This window comes from Idiotropiscis lumnitzeri, chromosome 2, assembly GCF_059441095.1.
Source record: "Idiotropiscis lumnitzeri isolate Australia: NSW breed Sydney's pygmy pipehorse chromosome 2, RoL_Ilum_1.0, whole genome shotgun sequence".
In the NCBI taxonomy this organism is placed as follows: Eukaryota; Metazoa; Chordata; class Actinopteri; order Syngnathiformes; family Syngnathidae; genus Idiotropiscis; species Idiotropiscis lumnitzeri.
In genome coordinates, this window is record NC_142392.1 from 4,862,125 (window position 1) to 4,886,458 (window position 24,334).

The window sequence follows — 24,334 nt, forward strand, 5'->3', positions numbered from 1 at the left end:
ATTTGGAGCTGCGTTCCAGGGCTTTAGGTGGTGCCAATGTACAGTACGCACGGTGGACGGCAGCCAGCGAGCGAGGTCACACAGTGGGGCCCCATATGTTCACAGTAAAACACACACCGGCGTTGACGAGACAAGTGTTGTCAGGCCGTACCTCCAGGACCGAGCGACTGGTGATAAACCGATGAGCTGTCAGATATGTGGGACCTTCACACCATCATGCCAGCCCCGATGCCCTCTGACTGCCCCAAGGCTCTCTGGAGCCTCCCTGGAACCGGAGGGCACCGCGTGTGGTTTGGGGGTATCGCGCGACCTACTTAGGCGTGGCTTTGTCGACCGAGGTCTTTCGATGGGAGTATACGAACTGCGCCCAACACCCCCCGGGGGCGAGTGCTGGCAAATCTGGGCTTTGGCCAGTCACATGTAGGTCAGCAGCCTGTGTGTCCGTTTGCATATGTGTGCGTGTCACTCGTTCCATTTGGATTGAAAGGTCCGCAGTGCGCCATAGCACCAATGACAATCAGATTAGCGGAACGTGCATTTGAATGTTAAAACTAATGGTAATGTCATTGCCAGGATCAAGGAGTCACAGCGCGAGTCCATAGGCGGTATTCCATAGATGATTTTTGTCGTCCTGAGTTCTAGAAACTGCTTATATGTGTTGCACGTTTATTGGACCACCACAACTTTATCTTACATGGTTTTCTTCTGTCATATCCATCGCAATGACCGAATGGGGAGTTCTGCTCCAATTTCCAGCGTAAATCTTTTGATATGGAGTAACCGCGTCAGGCTGTCGTCTCGCGATGCGCAAGGAGTGGAGAGCGTATAAACAGTGTAATCATCCTGCCTTGAACTTGCCGCCTCAAAGAGTTTTTATCCAGCAGGGAAACGAGGCGCACTATTTTCGGCCCCATTATGAAATTTTTGCACCAATTCTGCCGCCCTTTTAAGTGGCCTGTAATGTCCCCGTGCTTGATTGCGCTGGCCGCACTGATGCAATATTATCTTAAGCCACTTTTTCCAGGCCACTGCACTGAAACACACAATGATGCCGACCTTCAGGCAAAAAAAAAAAAAAAAAAAGACCTGATTACAGCCCGTGCCTGGTTTCATCTTCATTTCTAGGAATTAATACTGCGAGAGATTACACACACGCACACACATCCACACACCGGTCACAGCTTGAACCGCGTCCCTGTTTGTGATATCATTTCATAAGCACCGTACAAGTTTAATCACGAAGCAGCTTTTCCGGAGATTAATATTGGGCAATAAATGCATATTAGCAGTGTCCGCCTAGCCGCATTTGATAATCTGTGTGCTGGACGAACCTTGAACTCTCTTCAGTCATATTGCCTTCTGGTACCTTGCCTTTTTTTTTTTAATCAATTTCCATTCCTAAATGAACGAATTGAGCTTATTTGGACCTACTCAAATGAGAGCAGAATCGGGTCATGACAGTTCAAGGCAAAAGGATGAGTGTCCCCCCCCCCCCCTCATCCGACGTTATTCAACGTTTGAGCTTCCGCGAGCTGCCATTGTCTCCAGACTAATGGGCTTCATTATGTCGAGCTGTGTTCCTAGCGGCTGCCAGAGCCGGGATTAGCCGTAGCGCTGTGTTAGCTGAAAGCAGAAGAAAAGACGCTGCTTCGTTAGCAGTCCTTAACCCAATCGGCGTGGGGAAGACGACACGAGTGGCGCGTTTTGAGCCCCGTGGTCCTAAAAATATTTTTTTTCTTGCTCCCACATTAGAATTCATTGCGCCTCTTTGTACGTGCGTTTATCACGATGTTGCTTTGCCAACTGACAGGCCGCAGAAAATGGATGTCTCTGTTGCCGGGCAGTATGCAGGTAAAACACGGTAAGTCACGGCAGCAGGAGGTTCTGAATCTTTTGGAGTTGGCAGATAAGCAGAGATCCACCCCCTGTCTGCTTCTCCTACGTCCTGACAGAGTCGCTACTTTTGATTTCGGGCAACAAAGGAGACAAAAAAAAAAAAGTCGTTGGCCTTGACGTCATCATCTTAAACAGTTTCATTGAATGTAGTGTGAGGCATAAACCGCGATTCAGCGTGCGCAGCTTTGACGGATGAAGCAGTCTTACAATGGAATATCTGCCGGTAATCAGATCAACTCTTAAAGGAAAGATATTCTTTCTCAAATATCTTCCAAGAATGCCATTGTGTTACATTTAACTCGAAACCTTCCCGTTATCCCCGCTGACCTCCAAACATCCTTTCAAAGCTTACCGAAAGTCGCCACCTTCTGCGGTGTTGTCGCGACCAAAGCGCTAATCCTGAAATCTCGCTCGCACTTCACGTCGCATGGGATTAGGCGGACCGAGGCCTGTACGTTGACCCGGCGGCAAAATTAAAGCTCCGTTCGCAGAGGTGTTTGATTGACGGGGTTGAGGTCAGCCTTCCTCCAACTCTATTCCAACAAAGTCAAAAATATCATATTTCCGGCTGAAGTCCCCCTCCCTTCCTTCCTTATTAGTATTCACCGATTCTGCTCTCTCAATTGGAGTCCAATAAAGCTAAGGAACATACTGGTCACCTTCACTTTAAGAGCGGACTCCTGACTCGTTGTCAGGCGTGAGAATTTGCTATTTACTCGTCGCATATGTGTGCGTAAAGTAGGCGCCCGTTGCGTTTATTCCCTCACAGGCGGACAATGTGGTCGCTGAGTAATGGACTGCGCTCGGCCGTTTTTATGCCTCATCCGAGGACAACTGAGGGTGAATCTTTTTTTCTTTTTCTTTTTTTAGAGTGCTAAAGATCCATTTTTCTTGCACCTACAAGGAGAGAACACGCCTTAACTCTTAAATACCTTCATTGAAGTCCCGCGTTCTAAACGGATGCCGTTGTCCACCGGTTGGCGCCGAACCCGACAACAAGAAACAGTGACTGAATAGTAGCGAGAATGCGCCACACAGCTTTCAAACCTTTCACGAACCTTTCCCTCGGAGGCCACCCTGCTTGAGTGTGTTTTGTGGAGCGGCGCAATCAGGTGTATCCCCGCCGGAGGTTGGCATGAGGCAAGTGGGTCCCGCTCGGTCCTGGCAATGGTGAGGGGAGGGAGGGGGAAAAAAAAGAAAAGCAGCAGGCAGCACTTTCTAAATTAAAGTCAATAATACAGCGCCGCGTTCCGTCAGAGGCGGCCCTCCCACGCCGTCGCTAAGGAGAGCGGCGGGGTCTAATGTCGATTGACTTCTCTTGAGTACCTGTGCGCCGGGGCAACGTGTTTGTGAGTACACACGGATTGAGTGGAGGGGTGTCGGTTATTGCCGAGTTGCCGAGCTGTTTTAATCCTGGCCGACATTACGTTTGGTGTTGGTTGACTGCCTGCCGCTCAAAAATTGAGAAATTCCCGCCCTTGGAGACAGGTTCACTAACACATTCCTACGTGTTTGGGAGATTTTCTTGTGGTCCGATGAAATCAAGCTACCCTGAGTTTTTTTTTAAAAAAAAAAAAATAAAATTGTGCAATTTACCTAAAGAACACCATACCAACTGTGAAGCATTTTGTTTGTCTTCAGCTTCTTTGGAAGGAATTATGAACAGTTCAAAATAGCACCTAGTCAATTTTCAGAAATAATATTTGGGTTCTGCTCAAAAAAAATGTTCTGGTCCAAGCTTGACCAAATTGAGATTTATCGGCCGAAATCTAATTCTGCCTGCTGATTTTGTTCCTCATTTCAAACTGCCTTGATTAACACTCAATGTTTGTTAATTAGCCGAGTGCACGAGTTAGTGTTCCGTTACGGTTCGACGACTTGTCAAAATGAGCGCTCGTGTCCCGAGAATCACGTTCGACAATGGCTTTTTGTTGAATGGATGACAGCGAAAAGGCTGCTTTTACTCTCTTTGAAATCTATTCAAATTCGACAACACATTAAAAGGAGCCATCGAGCGTAAAAGTGCCCGAGCGCCTTACCTGGAGCTTTTTCACTGATGCCCGCATTTCTCCGAGTTAATGGACTCTAGCCACAAGGCTCGGAGCCTCGGTGTTTAGCGGGAACGCTGCGGTTATTTGAGGTGGCCAACAATCCACTTGTCACGTCTGCCGGGTTAGTGCTTCTGCAACTTTTAATATCCAAAAGGTAAACCGCTACAAATGATGGACGACCTGCCTGTTGGGTTGTGTCCACATTATTGCTTTTTTTCCGTTGTGGGTGGGGGAGGGTGAAGATGGGTGTGATTGTAAATGTAATTTTTCACCCTCCCCCCCACCGACGTGCATTTCAATGCGTCTTTTTGTCTCCGGATGACTTCGCAGGGACGCCATTTATTCCACGCCGGTCGTCGCGTTTGCCGAGAATAGAACTGCTCAGGCAGTCACCTGAGTTTTGTTTCGGAGGACGCCGCCGTTGAGCGGCGAGCGGAAAACGTCACGAGACAGCAGCCCGTCGGCGACGCCAAAAAGGTGTCGTGTCGTGTATTGGAGACAGGAAGTACAGACGGCGAATTGTTGTAAGCTTGTAACCGCATCACGCGCTAACCGGGTGTATCTGCTTTTGCCTGTGGCGACATTGAAGGGTAATTGAATCCGCTGCCTGTTTTCAAGGGACTTCTATCCTTCGTATCGGCGCACACAATAGCCATATCTTATTGGGGGGGCGTTAAAAGTGCGTCTGCCAAATGAATCGAGCGTAATCAGAGATGCACTCGGATACAGATCATTTAATTATGTCTACCTTTTGAGCGCAGGTGCGCTGCAATCTTCAATGCTTTGTTTATCTCGCTATTATCCTCCCGTATCTTTGCAGTCCACAGAATGACGAAAATTAAAAAAACATTTTCAAAAGGGAAAAAAAAAAAAAAATTCAAATGGCAGCACACCCCCTCGGCGAAATCTGATATTTATTTCAACTCGTTCATGTGTGGCGGGCGAGTTGTTCGCTCTGTTTTTCCCGCCTTTTGGTTGCCCTTCGTCGTCTTTTGTCCCGTCGCCTTCTGCCAGCGCTAATCCTTCGTGTCCTCCCCAAGTTAGCGCTGATTAGCGGCATCTGGATTATGGCGGGCATGTAGGGCGCGAAGATGAGGGCAAATGAGGACAAAAACAAACTCGTCCGAAAGACTCGGACCAAATCAAGTGAACCCGCTTGCTTTTTTACTTTTTCTTTTTTTTTTAACGACGGTTTCAAGTTGCCGGACTATTCAAAGTAACAGACTGCTAATAAAGCCTTTCTGACCGCTCCACTTTTACAGCGCTCGCTTTTGATGGGTGGAATTCATTGTGGAAAAAAAAAAAAAAAAACGAGAACGCACACATTTTAGGCCTGCGTCCAATTTAATTTGCGCTCTCACATCTGATGCCACGCCGAATCATAAAAAGTCTTCGGGGCCGAGAGAAAAGGCGACTGGAGGTGAAATCATATTTGCCGCCCAATTGTAATTTGTCGTCTAGCAACAGACGAACTCTATTTACTCGCAGGCTGCTAAGTAGGAATGACATAACATCAAATTTTAGAACCCATTGTGGCCCGCCCATCAAAAAGTTTGCACACCCCTGGCTTATGGTGACACGTTGGACTGTTTGGCGATATTACCTTTGCAATGTTGTGGTCGTGCGACTGCGCTACTCCGAGAGTAGCGCCTCTTGACTAGCTCGCCTCTGCCACTTCCACACTCCCCACCCCCCGCCTCTCTTCTAAAACTTGAGCTGTACAGCCCGAGCGAATCTCTCTCGGCTTCTTGACAAGCGCACATAACTTGACAAAAAGGCACGTTGAAAAATGCCTCTGTCTCTGCTCTCTTGCGCGACCGTCTGCCTCATTCTCTCAATCTGTCAGCGCAGACAGTCCGGGAGGACAGAAATGGCTCTTTGAGTGACACGGGCTGGCGATGCCATTTGCCGCATCAACTGGTGAAAGGGGATTAAAAAAAAAAAAAAAAAAAAAAAAAAAAAGAGGCGGAGACGAATCATTACGGCCACCCTTGCCTCTTTTTTTTTTTTTTTTCTCCAGCAAATGTATGACCATTTTTTCCCAGACCGCCACCACGTCAGATCGGTCGATCTCAGGCACTTTTTTTTTTTCCACAGTGGCAACCGAGGCATGAATATTTAAAATTCCATTATGAAATCTTAATTTGAGTCGTCGAGCTGCGGAAAGTGGAGCGTGAAAACCGGCGCTCTTGTCGCTGATATGAATACTTACCGCAGGAAGTTTGACAAAGCGGAGAAAGGTGACAGACACGTTTAGTCTCGAATGTCTGGTCAATGTTCAAAATGTGAAACAAAAAAAATAAAATAAATAAAAAAAATCGGGCCGAGTGTTCGCGTTCTGGCTTCATTCTCAATGGAGTCGTCTTAAAGCACCCAAAGCCCAGTTCCCATTTGTGTTCCCTCAACCTGAACCCGCCCAGTTAAGGCGAATTATTTCATATTAGTATCATTACAAATGTAGCTCAATATTCATCGACCGGCTTGCCACCCTTCTGGGGGGGGGGGGAAACGGAGCGGGATTGTAGTTATTGCTGCTATTGATTTTAATAACCAGGCTGTTCAGGCTCTGAGCAGTCGCTTCAGTTCATTCATTTCATTTCATCCAGCAAAGGATCCATAAAGTAATTTTCAAAAAGATTTAGCATGATTTAGTTTGCTGACAAATGCTTTCCTGCTTTTTAAACCTTCCGGGAATTGTTTCTTTTCTTTTCTTTTTTTTTTTGTATCTGTTATAGGCTATTTTTTGTTGGCGCTGTGTTAATCGTGGTTGGACGAAGGGTCACTTTAAGTCGCAAATGGGGGTGCGGGTCATGAAATGACCCCTCAAAAAACAAAACAAAACCATATTGATCCAACAGGTCAGAGATTGACTGATGTCGAATCCCGCCTGTCATTATATTGCCAAAAGGTCTCCTATTAATCTTTGTCACTGATCTCCGCGGCCGCCTCCTATGATGTCTATTAGTCATTTTGCTTTGGCAAAGGCAGGAGGAGGCGCGGAAAATTAAGATCACACAGGTCATTTGGCATCACAAAGAGCCCTCGGCGCTTCCATTGATGCGTCTTATGTTTCCTTTGATGTTTGGCTCAAGTCCGAGTCGGGTAACAGACTCTCCAAATTGTGAGGCGTAGAGCACGGATTGATCTCTCGGGTTGTGAATGGGCAAGAACAACAAATCTATTTAAATCCAACCCGACTTAATCGTGTCCACCTTGTCCAACTTTCCCTCAAGTCACTCGATTTTTGTCCTCGGGGAAACTCACTAATGGCCATCAGACGGGCCTAATGGCGGGCGTTACATCGCGCTTGTTTTCTTGGCCTGCCCGTTCAGGGAAAATGAATGTTTTTTTTTTTGGACGTCTATACCCGTCAATGGCAGTGAATGTGTTAATGATCCTCTCGCCGTTGTCTTGCCGGTACGTCCGTAACCCTTCTCGATTCACCACACGGGTTTCTGTAGGTAACTTTGGGCAACAAGTCTTCGGCAATCACAACATAGCAGACTCTCAACAGACCTCATTTTGCCATCAATGATTTTCTTTCTTTAATTACAAGCTCCATTAACACGGACTTGACATCCATTCCCGGTCAATGCCATTAGGCGATCAATGGCGGTTTGTTTGATTCATTCATGTGTGGCTCACCGGTGATTTGTATTTGTCCACGTCGGGTTGGACCGGCTAACCTTTTCAATTCGGAGGCGGAATAATCGAACGAGCACCACTCAGAAAAAAAATTAATATGAGAGCAAGAGTTTTGAGTGACACCAAATGCAGCATATATGTATTTCGTAATACGAGTCATGAAAAAAATGTGAAATTGAATTTTTGCCTCGCACGCAAATTGGGAAATTGTGTTGTTGGAATGTGGGAGGAGCATAGTGCCATCAATTGCATTTTTTTGGCCAATTGATTTCAAACTTTAGAGCCAAAAAGAGGTCTTTCCTTCCTCAAGAAATACACAAATTTCATGTTATTTCGCAGTCAGTCAGACAATTGATTTTGACCCCCCTGGAACCCCCCGCTCGCGCATCTGTCGTCTCGGACAGTTTGATTTTGTTTGCCGTTGAGCTTTGATTAATTATCTCCTCCCAGCAAGCGACACCTTTACAAGATATTGATTTTGGTTGAAATCTGATCAAGACTGCGATGGCGCGTGCTGCTGTAGGGCCAAAAAATGTCTCATTTAACAGTAGCCTGCGCTTTGTATCTGTTTATAGTTAAACAACATATATTTTACACAGAAATGTTTTGCAAAATGATGATGGGTATTTTTAGTATGTAATCGATGCACTACAATGGTGGCTTGAAATGACATTTTCATTCAATCAAATACCCCAAAAAAATAAATATAATATTGGCATCTCTATTTTCATTCTATCAAATACCAAAAAAAAAAAAATAAACAAAAAAAAAAACAAATAAAACACTAGCATCTCAAATCATCTTTCTCCATTGAAATGAATGGAAGTGCCATTAATCGGTTCTGGGCCCCCCAAAATAGAACAAAAGTTTTGTCAATTTTTTTTTTTTTTTAAATAAGGAAAATAACACATTTCATTACTGTACTTAATAATAAATATACAAACACAACTGGTTGTATGTGGGGAAATTTGTAATTCTTGTCGGTCATATCTCATATCTCGCGCTGTTGTTTTGGTGGACAACAATACCAATTTCTGAAATGCAATCTCGCTGCGTGCTTTCAATTTGTTTTAGTGCAACTTTTGGCCCTGACAAGGTGTCACGCACTGCAGTTTTTTTTTGTTCTAATTTATTTATTCATTCACTTGTTTTATTTTCATTCACTTCCAAAGAGTTAAGTGAATTAAATCTGCCGCCGTTTTAAACAATGACCTTGGGGCCCCCGTTTGTGCTCGGGAATGACTGCGTTTTTGTGCACGCACATAAATGAACACACACACTTCTAACTTTGTGCCCCCCCCGCGCCTCCCGTCTCCTCATTTCCATCGGCCGTGTCGACACAATCCCGGCATTTATGAGATTACCGAAGCCCATTTATGTTCCGATGGGAGCCATCTTGGCTCGACGGAAGCCGTCTACTGGGAGCCATCTGGGCTCAAGTCAAAAGCAGTTTCTAGGCCGCCACGCGCCTTCGTCGTCATTATATTTCCAAAGCTATTAAAAGGCACAATGAACTAAAAAGAAACCTTTTTTTTTATTTATTTATTTATTTATTTATTTTTTGTCTCATCGACGTCGTCGCTTATGCTAGGCTACATGGTTGAAGGTAATAAAATAATTTTCTCCCTTCTCCAGCCTTTTGTCGCTAACCTTTTCTCGCCTTCAACCGCTCCTCCCGTTTGACATTGGACGGTGCTCTGTGGACGAGTGCCGTCCAAATGGCCTGGTTATGTAACTGCCACTGCACCCAGAGTGCTCGAGCCTCCATCGTGCAGGGCGAGTACAGAAATATTCATAGGTAGATAAGGTTTGAGTATGCTTTAAAATGCTTTGATGTCCTTTGACTTGAGCTAAAAAAAAAAAAAATGGCGGCGATTCCTGAATGAAATAGCCACGTTGTCAAGTTTGACACCTCCGATTATGCTTGCGTTAAATAAAGGCTTTTTTTTTTTTTTTGCTTGAGCGGCGGGCGAGGCCGAGCAGTTTATAAACTTAATTCTCTGCAGATTTCCCCCGTGGCCGCGGCATTAACCGACGACGCTCCTAATCGCTGGACTCGGCCTCCTATCTCGCCGGCGCACCTGCCCTCTCGCTTTCTCGCTGACTGGGAAAAAAAAAAACAACAATCTTTTTTTTTTTTTTTTTGTGCTGTTTCCACCCTTTTTCCCATGAGTGGTCGAAACCGAATGAATAGATAATTAGTCTGAATAGGCACAAATTTTCTTATGAGTTGCAAGTGGCTAATTGCGAAGGCGTTGCGTTGCAAAAAAATTTAAAAATTACACGTCGCGTTGCAAAAAAAAAAAAAAATATGACACATACCACAATAATTCAATGCTGCTCATCGGCTGTGAGTTGACCCGCGATAGAAGCAGATGTTCCCGACAAAAGGTTAATTTTAGTGAGGACGAAGCACAGCAGGAAAATCCATATTAGGGAATCAATGGCGAGCTCTGGCGAAGAACACTGCCAACTCCTCCAAGATAGCATCTGCACTTCATCCGTTGTAATGACACCTTCACCTAATCTGTGCTACCGATCGCTAACAACGTCTCTACCCCCCCCCCGTATTGGTTTCCAGGTGGAGGTGGAAGTGGAGAACATGGACAAAGCCGGCAACTTCATCGGCTGGCTGCACATCGAAGGCGTCAACCTGTCGGTGGCGCTGGTAGAGAACGCCCTGTCCAAGGTCCACTTCACGGCCGAGCGAAGCAACTACTACAAAACGCTGGTGTCGGCCGAGGACGGGTGCCGGCAGCGGAAGGAGAAGGTTGGTGCCACTTTACTTGAGGAGTTCATTCCGTGATAAGAATGCCACAGGAGGGCTCGTTTTTTTTTCGTGATGAACTCATTCACTACCAGCCCAGATAAAATTATTTTTTTTTTTTGGGCTTCTATACTCGTCAATGGCAGTGAATGAATTGAATTAAAATCAAAAATACACCTATTGATCTATTTCACTTTTAGGCCATTTTCAACACACGTGTACATCCATGTTGGGTCCGTGACATTAAAAATCAACACCGTGCCGAGTAGTTTTAACAAGCTCGACTTGGGAGACGATCTAAACTGACACGGCGAGGATATGTGCGTCTCGTTCACCATTTCCGCGCAGGCATCGTCTCCTTTTTATTTTATTTATTTTTTTTGTGGCTTATGTCGTTGCGTGACTGTAATATTGTGGCTGTAACCTTCAAAAGGCCCAACCTTCATTCTTGTTGTTGTCCCTAAAATTGGATAATATTTCTTCAGTTGATGCATCATATTTGGCGTCAGACTTGGCAAGTTAACAAAAAATAATTAGCACATTGGGACTTGCGTGGTCTTTCTTTTGCCGTGCGTCATTGACCTTTTAGATTTTTTTAGATCTTTGTCCTCATTACCAAGAACCTGCTCGCCATCTTCTCTGGACTTCCTTTTGGCTTTCTCACCGTTGAACTTTTCCCCCGTCGTCCCCCCAAGTGAAATAAACAATCCTGCCAGATCCAGCCGCTGCCACCTTTAATCTCAGCGCCGCGGGAAGGCTCGTCGGTGACGCCTCCGATGACAACACCCGACCGCCCTTCGCCTCGGCCGAGTTGAGCCGGATTGACTTCCACCGCCAGCTTTGTGACTTGAGCTAACCTGAGAGCGGCGAGCCAGACAGACGGTGATCTTGTTTGATGTGGCGCGGTCCGAGCCCGACCCGAGTTTGTTTGTTTTGCGCGGCGGCGGTGGTGGCTGTGTTGCGTTAATGCATCGTTTGCAACTTGCAGGCAGCTGAGATGGGACTCGGTGTGCTCTAATTAACCCGTGGAGACCTCCTAGAGTAGAGGGGGGTAAAAAAAAAAAAAAAAAGCTGAGATATTTGCTTTTATTTTCTCGTTTGAAGTCACGCCTGGTCTTTGTCTTGCGTGCAGCTCCGCATGGCTTCCTGTCTCCCTTCCTCTTATCGCCTCGCCTCTTTAGTTGCGTCCCTCCGGCTGTGGTAACAGAGGACATGCTGTGTCAGGCTTCCCTACGAGAAAACTAGGTTGTCGTAATGAAATATACCAGCAGATGCATTCATGAAAACTTTGCCCGTCCAGCAGGGAATTAGCACGGCACCAACAAGGAGGGGATTGAGCCTCACTGCCGTTGCGGCCGGAACCCAGAACTGCTTAGTTTGGTTGACTCAATGAGGTTTTACTACAATTAGACCAGTGGGACAAAGTGATTGTGCTCCAAATGAAGCCTTCCGAAGCGGAGGGCTCAGCATATTTGCATTTCTCGGGTGTCAGCTCAAAAATTTATTTTGGAGAGTCGGCGCTACAAAGTCCAGCTCGTCACCAGCGACACAAGATTTAAGTCCAGCGCCTCTGCCTTTGTTTGTGGATGAGATTGTTGCTTCAGGACTTAACAATCAAATTGATTAAGCCCAGGCAAAGGAGTAATTGTTTCTAGAGTAAATATGCAGTCTCGCAGCAAGAAGAGTTGGCTAAAATAGTCAGCAGTACCTCATTATTGCCTAAAAAAAAAAATCATCCAGACGTTCAATCTTGAGGCAACAAAATGCTGCACGGAATCTACTTATTACATTGCTACTACACTAAGGATCTTTCTGCTCTCCGATGCAACGTTTACTTTGTTTAATCACACGTTTAACCTCTGCTTTCCCATGCACTGAAGCTATTTGATATTGTTTTGTTGCGTCAATATGGCGCCGTCCGTTGGCTCGAAAGCAAATCTAATGAAAGAAAAGCGGCCAGAGGAAGGAAACGGGCCGGTTATTGAAGGGTCCTAATTATGAATAGGTGAATCAACAATAGGGCACCCCCCCTACCCCAAACTCAATAATAACCTGAATGCGCTTTCTGTTGAGCAAGGGCTTTTTTTCCCGCTGTAATTACCCAACCTTGGAAGGAGATTAACACACTCCATTGGGCCAACGGAGGACTTGGAAGAGAAAGGAGAGGCGGGGAAAAAAAAACGAGGATATGACGGCCCGCGTTGACGATATTTCATGTTACGAGACGCTCGTCTTTTCATCACCGTGCCTTTCGACCCTCCCGTCTCGTCCTCTTCCCTCCACACTGGTTCTTTTCATCCATACACTGTTCTCACATCCTTATGCTGGCCTTTTATTTCTGTCCCACTCCGACTAATCATCTTTGAATCCATTCCTATTAACTGGATTAATGCTTTGTGCCGTGCCCTTCGCACCCCTTTAACTCTTTGGATCCCACCGGAGGTACCGCGAGCATTGCGCTCGGGAGTGTATTTTCTTTTCATCTTTTCAGGAATCATAAACCTCGGATCCCGTGAACCGCTGCCTCTCCTCATACTTGAGCCATCCATCAATGCCCGCTGTCAAAGCACTTGAAGCAGCCTTGTTTTGACATTGAATATGGTGACACGTCCTTGGCGCTGCCTTTCAGCCTGATATTTTTGTGGGCGGGGCAAAACTGACTGCTGGGACATGAATGATGTCATTAACGCTTTAAAATTGGCAGTGGGATGTTGTTTCTTATTTGTTGTTCTGATTTGTTTCCCTTCATTTATTTAACCCCAACCATTTTCACTGGAGGAAACCCCTCAATCCCAGCGTTTTTCTGGTTTTGGACTGATTTTGCGAGCCCAACTGAATATTCTGTTCTAATGCTATGCAAATACAGAGCTATGAGGCAAAAAAAAAAAAAGAAAAAGCTAAGACGTATAAATACGTCTTTGGGAGGCAGGGACTACGTTATTTGTATGTCCTTTGGATTGAATGTTGCAGAATGCGCCTTATATGCCCGTGTGCTAGGGCTGGGCGATATGACCTCAAATCAATATCGCGAGAAATTGAGCAATTTTACCTCGATAACGATAAATGAAGCGTTTAAATCCTGTGCACGTCACTAACTAGAGGAGCTTTATCTTTAGCTATGTGCTAGGCTATCGCATCCACCTCTGAGACGTTCTCTCGTATGGTGTCGCCTCCTAATGGGCTGTTGTCACTTGTCGAACCTTGCTTCTCACTTTGAACTTTCAGCACAGCATGGTTGTGTTGTGGGTGGCGAAAAAGCTTCTGGATTTGAATCGCCAGCTACGACAGCGACGTCTGTTTTCCTTCTCGATCAGACGGGTGGAGTCACGTGACTAGAGGCGCCGAAGCGGTCTTAAAGGGGCATGAACATTGCCGCAGACAGAAAAGGCTTTTCTTTTTTTTTTTTTTAATACCGAATTTACCGACAGGGGCAAAATGATTTCGGTCATTTTAATGAATTTCGGTAACGGTAAATTTTCGGTTTATCGCCCAGCCCTACCGTGTGCCCTACATATTGAAATTTTCAGAATTAGACCGGCAAAAAATGTATATAATTTTTTAAAACGACTCCTACTTTGGCGTAGTTCCTTGAAGTAAGTTTCCCGAAGTACAAGGGTCTTCTTTTAACGGCGCGTGCAATCGAGCAGTCGGGATTGCTTTTTCGGTCAATAGCCTGATCCAACCTCGAGTTTCTGGCCTCGGTCGGGTCAAGAGTCTTGCCGGCTCTGCTCAACATCTACGACGCAAAGCTCGCTTACCACATTGTCATCCTGTCAAAAGCAATCGCGACCGTCACATCACACACCTGGCTTAGCAGGAATCCGGATAATTGGGCCTTTGACTGGACCTAATAGGCTTGTGTGTCCCTTTTGTTTTCAGTTTAGCCCCACCGCACCACAGTATCACTCGCTCGGATGGCTTCTGGTTCGCTCGGCGTTTTACCTACACTCGTTCGACGCTGATTTGCTTTGTGTTTGCGGCATGCAGAAGGTAAACCGTCCATGGAGAATCTCATACAAGTCGCCTTGTTTGGTTTCCACGGATGACAGTCTCTTTTCTATTAATACCACGCTCGCTGCTTCTTTACGCCCCGGAGCTACAGAAATGCTTTCAGAGTTGCAATCTTTTCCTCTGTCCCACTCAACTCTTCCTTTTTTTTTTTTTTTTGTTATAGTGGAAGGAATAATAACGCTGGCGTTCTCCGGTCAGTCACGCACAAATGAACGGGATTTACATCTGAGTTGCTGGAGATGTGTTATTGTTAGGTCTGCCGAGATTAGATTATTAGGCTTGAGTATGCTGTAAAATTGTAAAAATGTTTGCAAATTCAGCCCGGGAGTCGTGTCAAACTTGCGACGTCCAATTTGGCTAAACCCCCCAAAAATCTTGTGTTGTTTAGTGAGGGCCAATACCGATACCGATTATTTGTAGTCATGGAAGCCGATAACCGATATTTGAAGCCGATATTAATTTCTAAAAAAAAGTTTGAAAAATAAAAACTCCAAGACTTGACCTAGTTTAAAGTACATGTTTCTTAAACTACTAGTGAAAAGTAAAGTTCTTTTTTTCGATTTTAGAAAATAGGCAACTTTGTTGTAGTCAACTCACGTTTATTAAAATTTCAGCAAAGTCTGTTGCTATACCTGCCTCTGATCGCGGGACCTCTGCCGTAGTGCGTGTCAATCGATGTAAAAAGCAAACAGGCATCTTGCTGCTGATTGGGTGCACAAGTCACCAGTATGTGGGTGAGCCAAAATCTGCTTCTGCAGGCAGGGTCACGAGCACAGCAGAGAGAGACAAAAGTGTGCTGTAGCGAGCCAAAATAAACCAGCTTTTACTTTATCGGCCTTTAAATAAATAAAAAAAAAACGCTGATGCCGATATATCGGGGCCGATAATCGGTCTAAGGCTCGTATTGTTCCTGCAGGTCACCCTCCCTTGCAACAGCAATGAAGAAAACTGTAATATCATTATACCAGATCGCCATTACACATTTAATCTTGCAACTCTATTTTCACAAGTTTCGCCTCTATATTTTTATGGGCGCGAATAACAACAATATGCTTTAAATCGGCCCTTCTGCTTGGAATGGTAACACAGTCGCTCCGTGACCGTTTGACCTCGCAAGATGGTAGGTTGCAGGCTTTTTTTTTTTTTTTTTTTCCGGGGCGGAGCGAGAGGAGAGCAGGATCGCGGCGAGGGGACATCGTTGCCCGCAGGGGTGGTCGCAATGAGCGATGTGACCCGCATTAGACCTCCCCGCAAAAAAAAAAAAAGGGCGAAGCGAGCGCGCTGCTCCGCAAATTGGCGGCGTGCGGTTTGCATTGTGTCTTTGCATTTATGCGCTGTTTATTTACTGCGCCGTCTTTTGCGTACGCCTCCATGTCTTGGAGAAGAAAAAAAAAAGCTACTGACCACACAAAAGCAAAAAGCTGACAGAGGCCTTTTTCATTTGGATTACATAATATGCGCGCGCACACCACTCGAGCTGTCTCTTTCCTGCTTACTCAAAGCTACTCGGAGCATGTGCGGACGCTCTCTTGGGGGGGGACGCCACTCCTGTGTGGATGGCACGCCGGACCCTCGGCGCCTCGGGCGCTGACAGGAAGACAGAGAAGCAGATCAGCGGGACGCAGTGATGTGTGTACCCTCGCCGCCGCTTCTTCCCTCACATATTTATCCTCTTTCTCCCCCACGTCAGCAAGTCTGTTGGCTCTCTGTTGTTCCCCCCCCCCCCTTGTCTCACCATCGCGTGCTCACGTGGCAATCACCTGCCAAGCGCCGTCCGGGAGCGGTCGCCGTGATCAAGGGGGAATACGACCTGCGGGGAGACGCGCGGGACGAGGCAGCAGCCTTTACCTTGTGCCCGGCTGAATTATGCATGCGCACAAGTTGCAGAATTTCACGCTGACTTGGGCTGTGTCATCTGCGGAACGCACCCAGCCACAAAGAGAAGCGTTCCCAGGAACGCACGGAAGGCTTGCCTTGTTTCCCCCAACACTCCATATGCTCCCTCGGACCCTCGTGATGTCACTGTCTGCTTTGCATCCGATGCATCGCCGCCTGGTCCTCGGCCTTTCACGCCGACTTCTCGCCGGAGGTCCTCAGGGGCCGATTTGCGGCCGCCTACGGTTCATCAGTGCGGAAACGCCTCGGACCCTTATCCCCCCCCAGAATGAGCGAGGTGAAAGAGCGCCAGAGAACATGATGCCGCATGACACGATGCGTTGCGTTGTGGCCCGTAAACGCATGCCGAGCCTCGACACCCTCGGCATCGGGAGAACGCCAAAACTTTGCCATGCCTCTTGGGTGTTTCTCCAATTTCCTCCCATCTCTTTCGATAAAGACGAGTGGCAAGAACATGCACCCACGGGAATCAGGTTCACTGATTTTGTTTCTCCGACTGACACACACTCGGTGTGCCAGCTCAGACCGCTGTCCTGATTAAATTGGCAAAATTCTGGCCAAAAAAAGCCTTTGAACCAAATCTGGGTTCGATCACACCGCAACAATTTCCGTGGTGTCATGATGTGTGTGATCATAAAGTCTAATTATGATATCGATGAACCGCCTATAAATGCTTACTCCTTGTCACTGGTCCCACTCCAATAAATTTTTTTTTTATTTGAATTTGTTCTGTGAGGACATTACGTTTTATTGGGCACTTTTATGTAGCGGTCCTTTGCTGGTGGTCAAAGTCGACGTGTTTGATTGGCGGACTCTTCCTCGTGTTCATTTTGAGAGTTGATATGAGGATGCGTCAGGATATTGGGATTTCTGTATTTTTTTTTTTTTAATTTTGCCATCGACCCGCCGAGGCTGCCGTCGTCTCCGTTAACCGTTCTTGTTTAACGCGGTGGAGTAAGAGAGCCATTTGAGCAGCAGGTTTGTTCTCCGGACAAGTTGGACATTTACACGGACTCTGACATTTTTTTTTATTTTTTTTTAGTGTGCCTCCTAGCAGTTATAGTTAGAACCGTAAGAGGGGGGAAAAAAACCCTCCTTTCCCTTTCTCATTGTAATAAAATGTTAAGCGTTTGCTTCTGTTGGGCACTGCTTTGAAAAAGCTCTCAAGGCTGGTGATCATCCTCAAACCTCGACCTATTTATTGAGCTCGTTAGTTGCGGACTTTGTTGGAATGCTAAGTGACTCGTGGTCCACTTTCCGGGTCGCTTCTTCAAGGCCTTCTCGCACCTCATCAGTTGTCGTTATTACCTCCTCGCAGTCAATCGTCTCGCTCTCCCACAATGCGCCTCATTCCCCCCCCCCCCTGCCATCTCTTCTCTCCCACAGTAATCGTTTTCCCGTGACTCGACACCGTCTTCCCTCCAGTCTGACTCGCAACTTTGCCGTTTCACACCCCGGTCGTCCTATTTATCATTCTCGCCATTCACCTCGCATGCTCTCAAATGTGAGGTGAATGCAAAGTACGTTGATTCATTAGGGCCCCGCTTGAAATTGCTCAGTCTCTTCACCCGTTTTGGGCTTTCCCCTCGCGAAGGCATGACCGAGCTTGAACCCGAAAATTGGCTCGCCGCCTAGTGCGGGGTGTGAAAGTTGAGTCTCCAAAGCCAATTATGCTTGGTCACATGACATTTGCTCGGTGTGTCAATCAGAGTTAGAAACGGAGAATTAGAGAGGCAAAAAGTTTCAAGAAGCCACGAATGAAAAGCCAGACTTCCTCCCATGTTGCTGGGGCCGGGGGGGTTCAAAAGTGAATTTGGCCGAGCAAACTTTGGAACGCGACAGATGGTCAATGCTAAATTGTGGAACGACTTAAAACATGAAATCCAAACTTATTCGAGCTGCACACGCTAGCCTGTTCCTTTTTTCAAATTTATTTATTTATTTTTTTTAAAGACAATGAGCAGTCGAGTGGCTCAAGTGAATTAAACCCAAATAGTGAGAAATGTCCGCCCCCTAATCAAAGCGCATCCGCAGAGTATTAATCAGCTTCGTTAATGCTTGCGGCCGCGATACAAAAACCTCAAGGATCATCATGCGGTGACCTCGTTAAAATGCGAGTGTGCCGAAATGGATGGCGACTTGTTTTGCGAGCTTGTCAATTATCCAGAGCAATAAGGGAAGAACGATGAATATGCGCAACTGATTGCAAGCCTGAAGCTTGTCCGTCTAGCGCGTGAGCGTCATCGCGAACCTTCAAGCGACAAGATTCATGACTTTTTCTGGACAGTTTTCGGCAAAGGAGTCTTTGTTCCGCATTTCTGTGGCATCCGAGCTGCCCCCCACTCGCAACCGTTTTCTGGCTTTACAAAGATGTTAATTGGTTGGCTGAGTGGCCACACCAAATCGTCGACAATATCACTCCAGATGAGGGAAGCAATTCCGAGCGCTGAACATCTCATGTGGTCTCCTTTTCTATCAATTCCACCCCCTGCCTCATGTCCCCGTCCACTTTCCTCGTCGCCGCCAGATCGGTATTAACCTCTAGGCCTCTGTCCCGCATCCCCGCCGTCCCGCTAATCCCACCCTCATCTTCTACCGTCCCTTGTTTTTGCCTCACATTTTTCCACGGAAGGTGTGATCAGAAAGAAAAATGATCAGGAGTCCTTCTCGGGGAAAAAAAAACCCCAAAAAAACTAAGAGCAAGTGAGCGCGCGTAAGCCTGATAACGGCACCCGGGAAAGGCGGTTGTCATGACAACACCACGGCAACCTGGGAGCGAGAGTGCCGTGTTAATTAAAAAGTTGATTTATGGCCCTTAAATTGCATACTTACACATAGTGGCGTTGAGGAGGTCCTCTTTCTTAATCACTCCGACCCGAGAGATCGCGCTCTCTCGGAGGGATGGCGAATACGGGAACCAGTTGGCCACGTTTGATTCGGGACCAAATGGCATTCCGTTTGGTGTAAGGTAAACATGGTAGGACAAAAGGAAGTCATCTGGTGGCTTACCGAGAATCAAGCTGAGCAAACTCCCGTGGTAAAAGAAGAAAATGAAGTCAAACAAAAAAATCTATAAATTTAGCCTGGGTTGGCAGCGAGTGAGTGAAGAGAAAAAAAAAAATAATGCCCATGGAAAAACTTTTTAATGAATTGGTTTTCTGCAATGGAGGCCTTGGTTATGGTAAATGACACAATCCTTGTATCGATCGCCAAAGGCCTCAACCCGCAATTTCCCGCTGCGTATGCCGGCGCATCTTGCCTCCAAGGTTTGCGAGCCCGCGTTTGTTTACCAAACTTGTTGTCGTCTGTGCGGCGCCCTTGAGGACGCCGTCACAGGTGTTACGTTTGTGCGGGGCCCCGTTGCCCCAATTCCATATGCAGCAGCATGTCCTGTTTCCATGGCAACGCCATGCCCTCTTTTGGCGCGCGCACATTCCAGCAGCCAGGTGCCGCCAAGAATAGCCGACGACGCTCCCAAAAGCCCACCAACGCGCCAAAGTGGATCAATTTGTGTCAATTTGGAACGCGTAGCAAGTTGCGATCGCCCTCGGGTCGTCTCAGAGCCTTCAACTTGTTGTTCGGATTCTTGTATGCGGGAAGGAAGCCGGTGCCGGTGGAGATGGGGGTCATATTAACCGTGTAAGCCGGGAATTGACGAGAACATCCGCTGGCCGTGATATGAAAGCGAGGGGGAGCATCTTGTCTTTTCTATGGACACTTCTCTGCAGCTCCCTTACACCTTCCGCCCGCTTCGCCATCCATCCGTCAACCCGGTGCTGCTTTCATGCATAATTTATCTGTTAAGTAACCGCAACCGGGTGGCACTTATCCTACCAAGGCCTTCTGGAAGTGAACTCCGATATTCACATTTCTGCCGGCAAGGCGATGGCTGGGGCAAGTGTGTCGTCGTGTTTGACCCCCACCCGCCCTCGCAGTCACGCAAGTACAAAGTCTTCAGACTTCCACAATCGCGCACAAACAGCGTCCCGATCCTTATCGCAAACGTGCAATTGTGCAAAATAAACTCGGATAATGAGCCACATGCTGTTTCCACTCAAGACATAATCGGACCGCATCTAGAGGCCTGGTTCGGGGAAATTTCCATCACGGCTTATCTTGACTCTTGTATTAAGTAGGCGTTTGCCATTTCAGTTCCTTTTCCTTTTACAGTCTGCACAATTTGCGTTCAAAATTGGTTCCCAGTGTTGGTGTCACGCTTTTCCAACACCTCATATTTGCAAATGCAAGCTGGGCAAAGAAGCCCTTGGAAATCACTATTCCTCAGCCAACCAACGAGCGCCAACTCGCACCCTCCCTCCAACTCATCCTCGCTTGAGTCGCCATGACAAGGTGAGGCGTTGGCGTTAATGTTCCGTCAACAACCCTGCTTAACCTTTTTTTTTTAGGCATGGATGCCCACATTTTCCATGTCCTTTGCCTTAAATGACCCGCCTATTTTTAGCGTTGAACGTGTGCGGCCCACAAAATTGACGCGTGATTACAAAAGTGCGTAATAGTGACTGACGAGCAAAGTCGGCTGTCCAGCTGCGGGAAAATTGCGGCGTTTAGCAATACTAAGCTATCATTAGCATTGTAAACTAGCCGACTCCTATAGAAGTTATATTTTTAGAATGTGCGACTCATTAAAATTTGAAACACGATATATGTACCTGGCGAGTAAAAATGTCTCCAATTTTATGTCGCTTCCGTGGCCTTTCAGCTGTCACTTTGCTCGTCTTTTTTTTTTTTTTTTTCTAGTTTTGTGCCCATTCGCCGGGAAGCAATTGATGTGAGTGCAGTCAAATAATAGATCGACACCTTTTCGGTCTTCCCTTCCGTCTCTGAATTGTTGTTTTTCCTCACGAGTGGTGGTTTCTTATAAATCTCTTCATTTGAAATTTAATCAGACGGACAAGATAAGCGCAACTGAGGCCGATTTCGGTTCACAAATCATTTCGCTCATGTACTACTGTCAGGTTATACTGACAATAAAACCCCCCCCCCCTCTCCAAATTATGAACTGAACCCAACAAAAAATGACCTTACACTCGGGCGGCATCCCATCTCTTTTTTACAACTCGGATATAAAAAAAAATCCCCTCGTCGTCTTGGTTTGGTGTTGTGTCATTTCTACAGAGCGGCAACGCAGCAGTGTGAAAGGGGCTCTTCTTACTTTATATCCCAATCAAATTGCTTTTTATCTGCCTCCTTGCTGTATTTTATAGAACCTAATCATCCCCCCCCCCCCAAAAAAAAAAAAAAAACGGCAAGCAGTGGACAAGGAAGAGATTGAAAGAAAGAAAAGTGTCCTCCAGTGAATTAATGAGCCATTCTCTCCACCGAGGATTCATTAGGGATATAATAGAGTCTAAATTGATTTACAAAGGCCACTCTTATGAATAACATGCTCTTATTGATTTCAATTGTTCTCAAAGCGTGATTGGCTAATGAATTGACAAAGGCGAGCGTGCCCAGTTCCAACGCCGTCTGTAGGATGTCGCTCGCTTTGCTTTGTGCAGACGACGAGTCCGCCGCCGTGCGTTGGAAATGGTCGGACGCGCCAGACGACTGATTAGAATAGGCGCGCAATGTTCTTTTGGAGGAGCGCTCTCTTTTTTTTTTTTTTTTTGATTAATCAGAACAGAAAGTCCAAGGCGATTGCATTTGGAACGCAAAGAACAACACAGACTTTGTTTGTCAAATTACACAAAGTGTACTTTGGGGTGAAGATCTTTTTTTTCTCAGCAGACCACTCGCTCTCAAGTGACACACACACACACACACACGCGCACCTTTTAATCAGCGCTCAAAGCCGCCTCCACCTTCGTCCGTCTGGCGCTCGGTCGCCCATCTGCGACGATGTTTTCGCCGCACCTGTGCTCGCCTTTCAAGGCGGCCCCGCTCACCATCAAACGGCAAATTTGCACTTGGACCCACTTGTTGACTCGCGTCTCCGGAAGGTTACAAAAAAATATATATATTAATAGTTAAAATGATAAACTATTTCTAATCACTGAATAGCAGCCGCATTTCGAGTCACACTTAGAGATGACTCATCACTGAAGAAGGCCTTTTTTCCTGAGTTAGTGAGAAAAAGAAAGTGCTTGTTCACTTTGGTCGTCATAATAACTTTACACTTTGAACAAAAAAAAAAAAAAATTGGTTGGTCTGTTGGCTTTGATGGCATGCCTGCTGTTGGAAAAGCGTCCCAAATCTGGCATCGGGAGGTGTGAGATTAGCGTCTGAAACGAAAATGCCCGCTTTGCCATCAAAATGGCGGCGCTGGACGTCCAAACAAAGTTATGTCATTCCGGAGTTGCGAAGGGCAAGTTGAGCGGACTTCGTTATTAGCGCTTTTGTCACTCTCACTCTGTCCGTCTTTGTGTGTGTGTGTGTCTCTCGGCCGTTGTCTGTCTGTGGCTGCTGGCTGGCGGGAGCATCTGGCTGCAGTTGCACAGCAGCAGTCACATACCTGCATTCAAGTGGAACAAACTGGATGGTTGGCTGCTCACGGAAGGTCATCAGCCTTGGGCAGTGTGTGCGCGCTCGCCACACTGTTTTCTGATGATGCACTCACAGAAAATCCAACGCACGTTTTCAACTTTACTTGAAGACACTCTTCACTGAGTATTAACTCATTTAGTGCCATTGACGGCTAAAGACGTCAAAAATATATATTTTTTTTAACTCCTAAAATCTTTGCCTTACGTAGTGGACGCTTTGGAATGTATAGAATGTTTGTTGATATCACGGCAGAGAAGAAAAAACCCGAAAAAAAAGTCGCCATGGTTGATCCGCAAGTTTACTGCGCATGGCTACAATTACTCGTCTTAATTAACCTACTCGACCCCCGTTCCGGGATTGCGACACCTCATCCGACGTTGTGGAATGAATAATTGATTGGAATTGGGTGTCACAACCTCTTTTTTTCATAAACCGGAAGGCTTAAAAAATATATATGGACAATTAAGAAGTTTATTGTTGCTTGTTTGTGCTGCAATAATCGGGCCGCAGAAAGGTTGGCGTCTGCACGGCACTGCAAGGCGGCGCCGTCTTGGCGGTGATTACACTTTTGTGAAAATCATCCGCCTGCTGTAATATTAACTCATTCAATCCATGTATACACATTTTCAAAATTGTAGTCCCTGCCTCCCGAAGACGTATTTATACGTCTTAGACTTTTTTTTATTTTATTTTTTTTTTTTTTTTGCATCATAGCTCCATGTTATTATCTTTGGAACACAAGATTCTGTAGGCCTTTGCAAAATCAGTCAATATCCAGGGGAAAAAATGGTGTGATTGAGGTATTTCCTTTCATGAAAACGGCTGGGATTGAATGAGTTAAAAAAAAAATAGAGTGAGAGAGAGAGAGAGTGTGAACACAATTCCAAAAAATTATTAGCTTGCTTTCATCCTTTTTCCTCTTCACCTTTTGTGTGTGTTTACTACTCTTAAAGAGGAGTACACAACGGCTGCATTCTGCCTTAACAAGCAACCGCCACCCCGGTTTCTTTGTACAGTAAACACACACACACACACATGCACACCCCCACATCAGCTGGCATCTGTGCGGTTTGATACGTGGCCGCCGGCGAAGCACTTCCTCCTAATGAGCCTCCTGCCCTCCCGTCTCTCCCTGGGAAGCCAAAAGAGACGTAACCTTGATGCGGGGAAGAATGGAACCTGCTTACACTCACACACACTTATAAACACACCCCCACACACCCCCACACACTCCTCCATCAAATTAAGGCCACTTGTGTTTTTCACCAATGCTGAAACCAAGTGTTGTTTTTAAAATTTTTTTTTTTTGTTTTTTACGCTGCTTAAGATTTATGATGCTCACTGTCCACAATATTAGGTACACCAACATGTATCGCAAGACGTCATTATTTCATTTTACTCGTTTCACGTTTCATGATGTCATTTTCCATGACATGATGTGAAGTATGACGGAGCGTTTTTCCTCATGTCTTTAGATATTTTAATGCCGTATTAGCAAGAAAGGAGTTCGACAACGTATGCAATGGCTTTGTTTGATGTGTATTGTAGCTACAGATGCAAAAGT

General features: G+C 46.1%; 1 protein-coding gene across 1 annotated transcript in view; it reads left to right on the forward strand.

Annotated features, from left to right (window-relative positions):
- The window catches only part of snd1 (staphylococcal nuclease and tudor domain containing 1), a 93,958-nt gene that overhangs the window by 49,976 nt on the left and 19,648 nt on the right, over positions 1–24,334 (forward strand). The window contains exon 17 of the mRNA XM_088282266.1: positions 10,174–10,362. Coding sequence (XP_088138392.1) covers positions 10,174–10,362 — 189 coding nt within the window. The remainder of the gene's footprint in view (positions 1–10,173; positions 10,363–24,334) is intronic.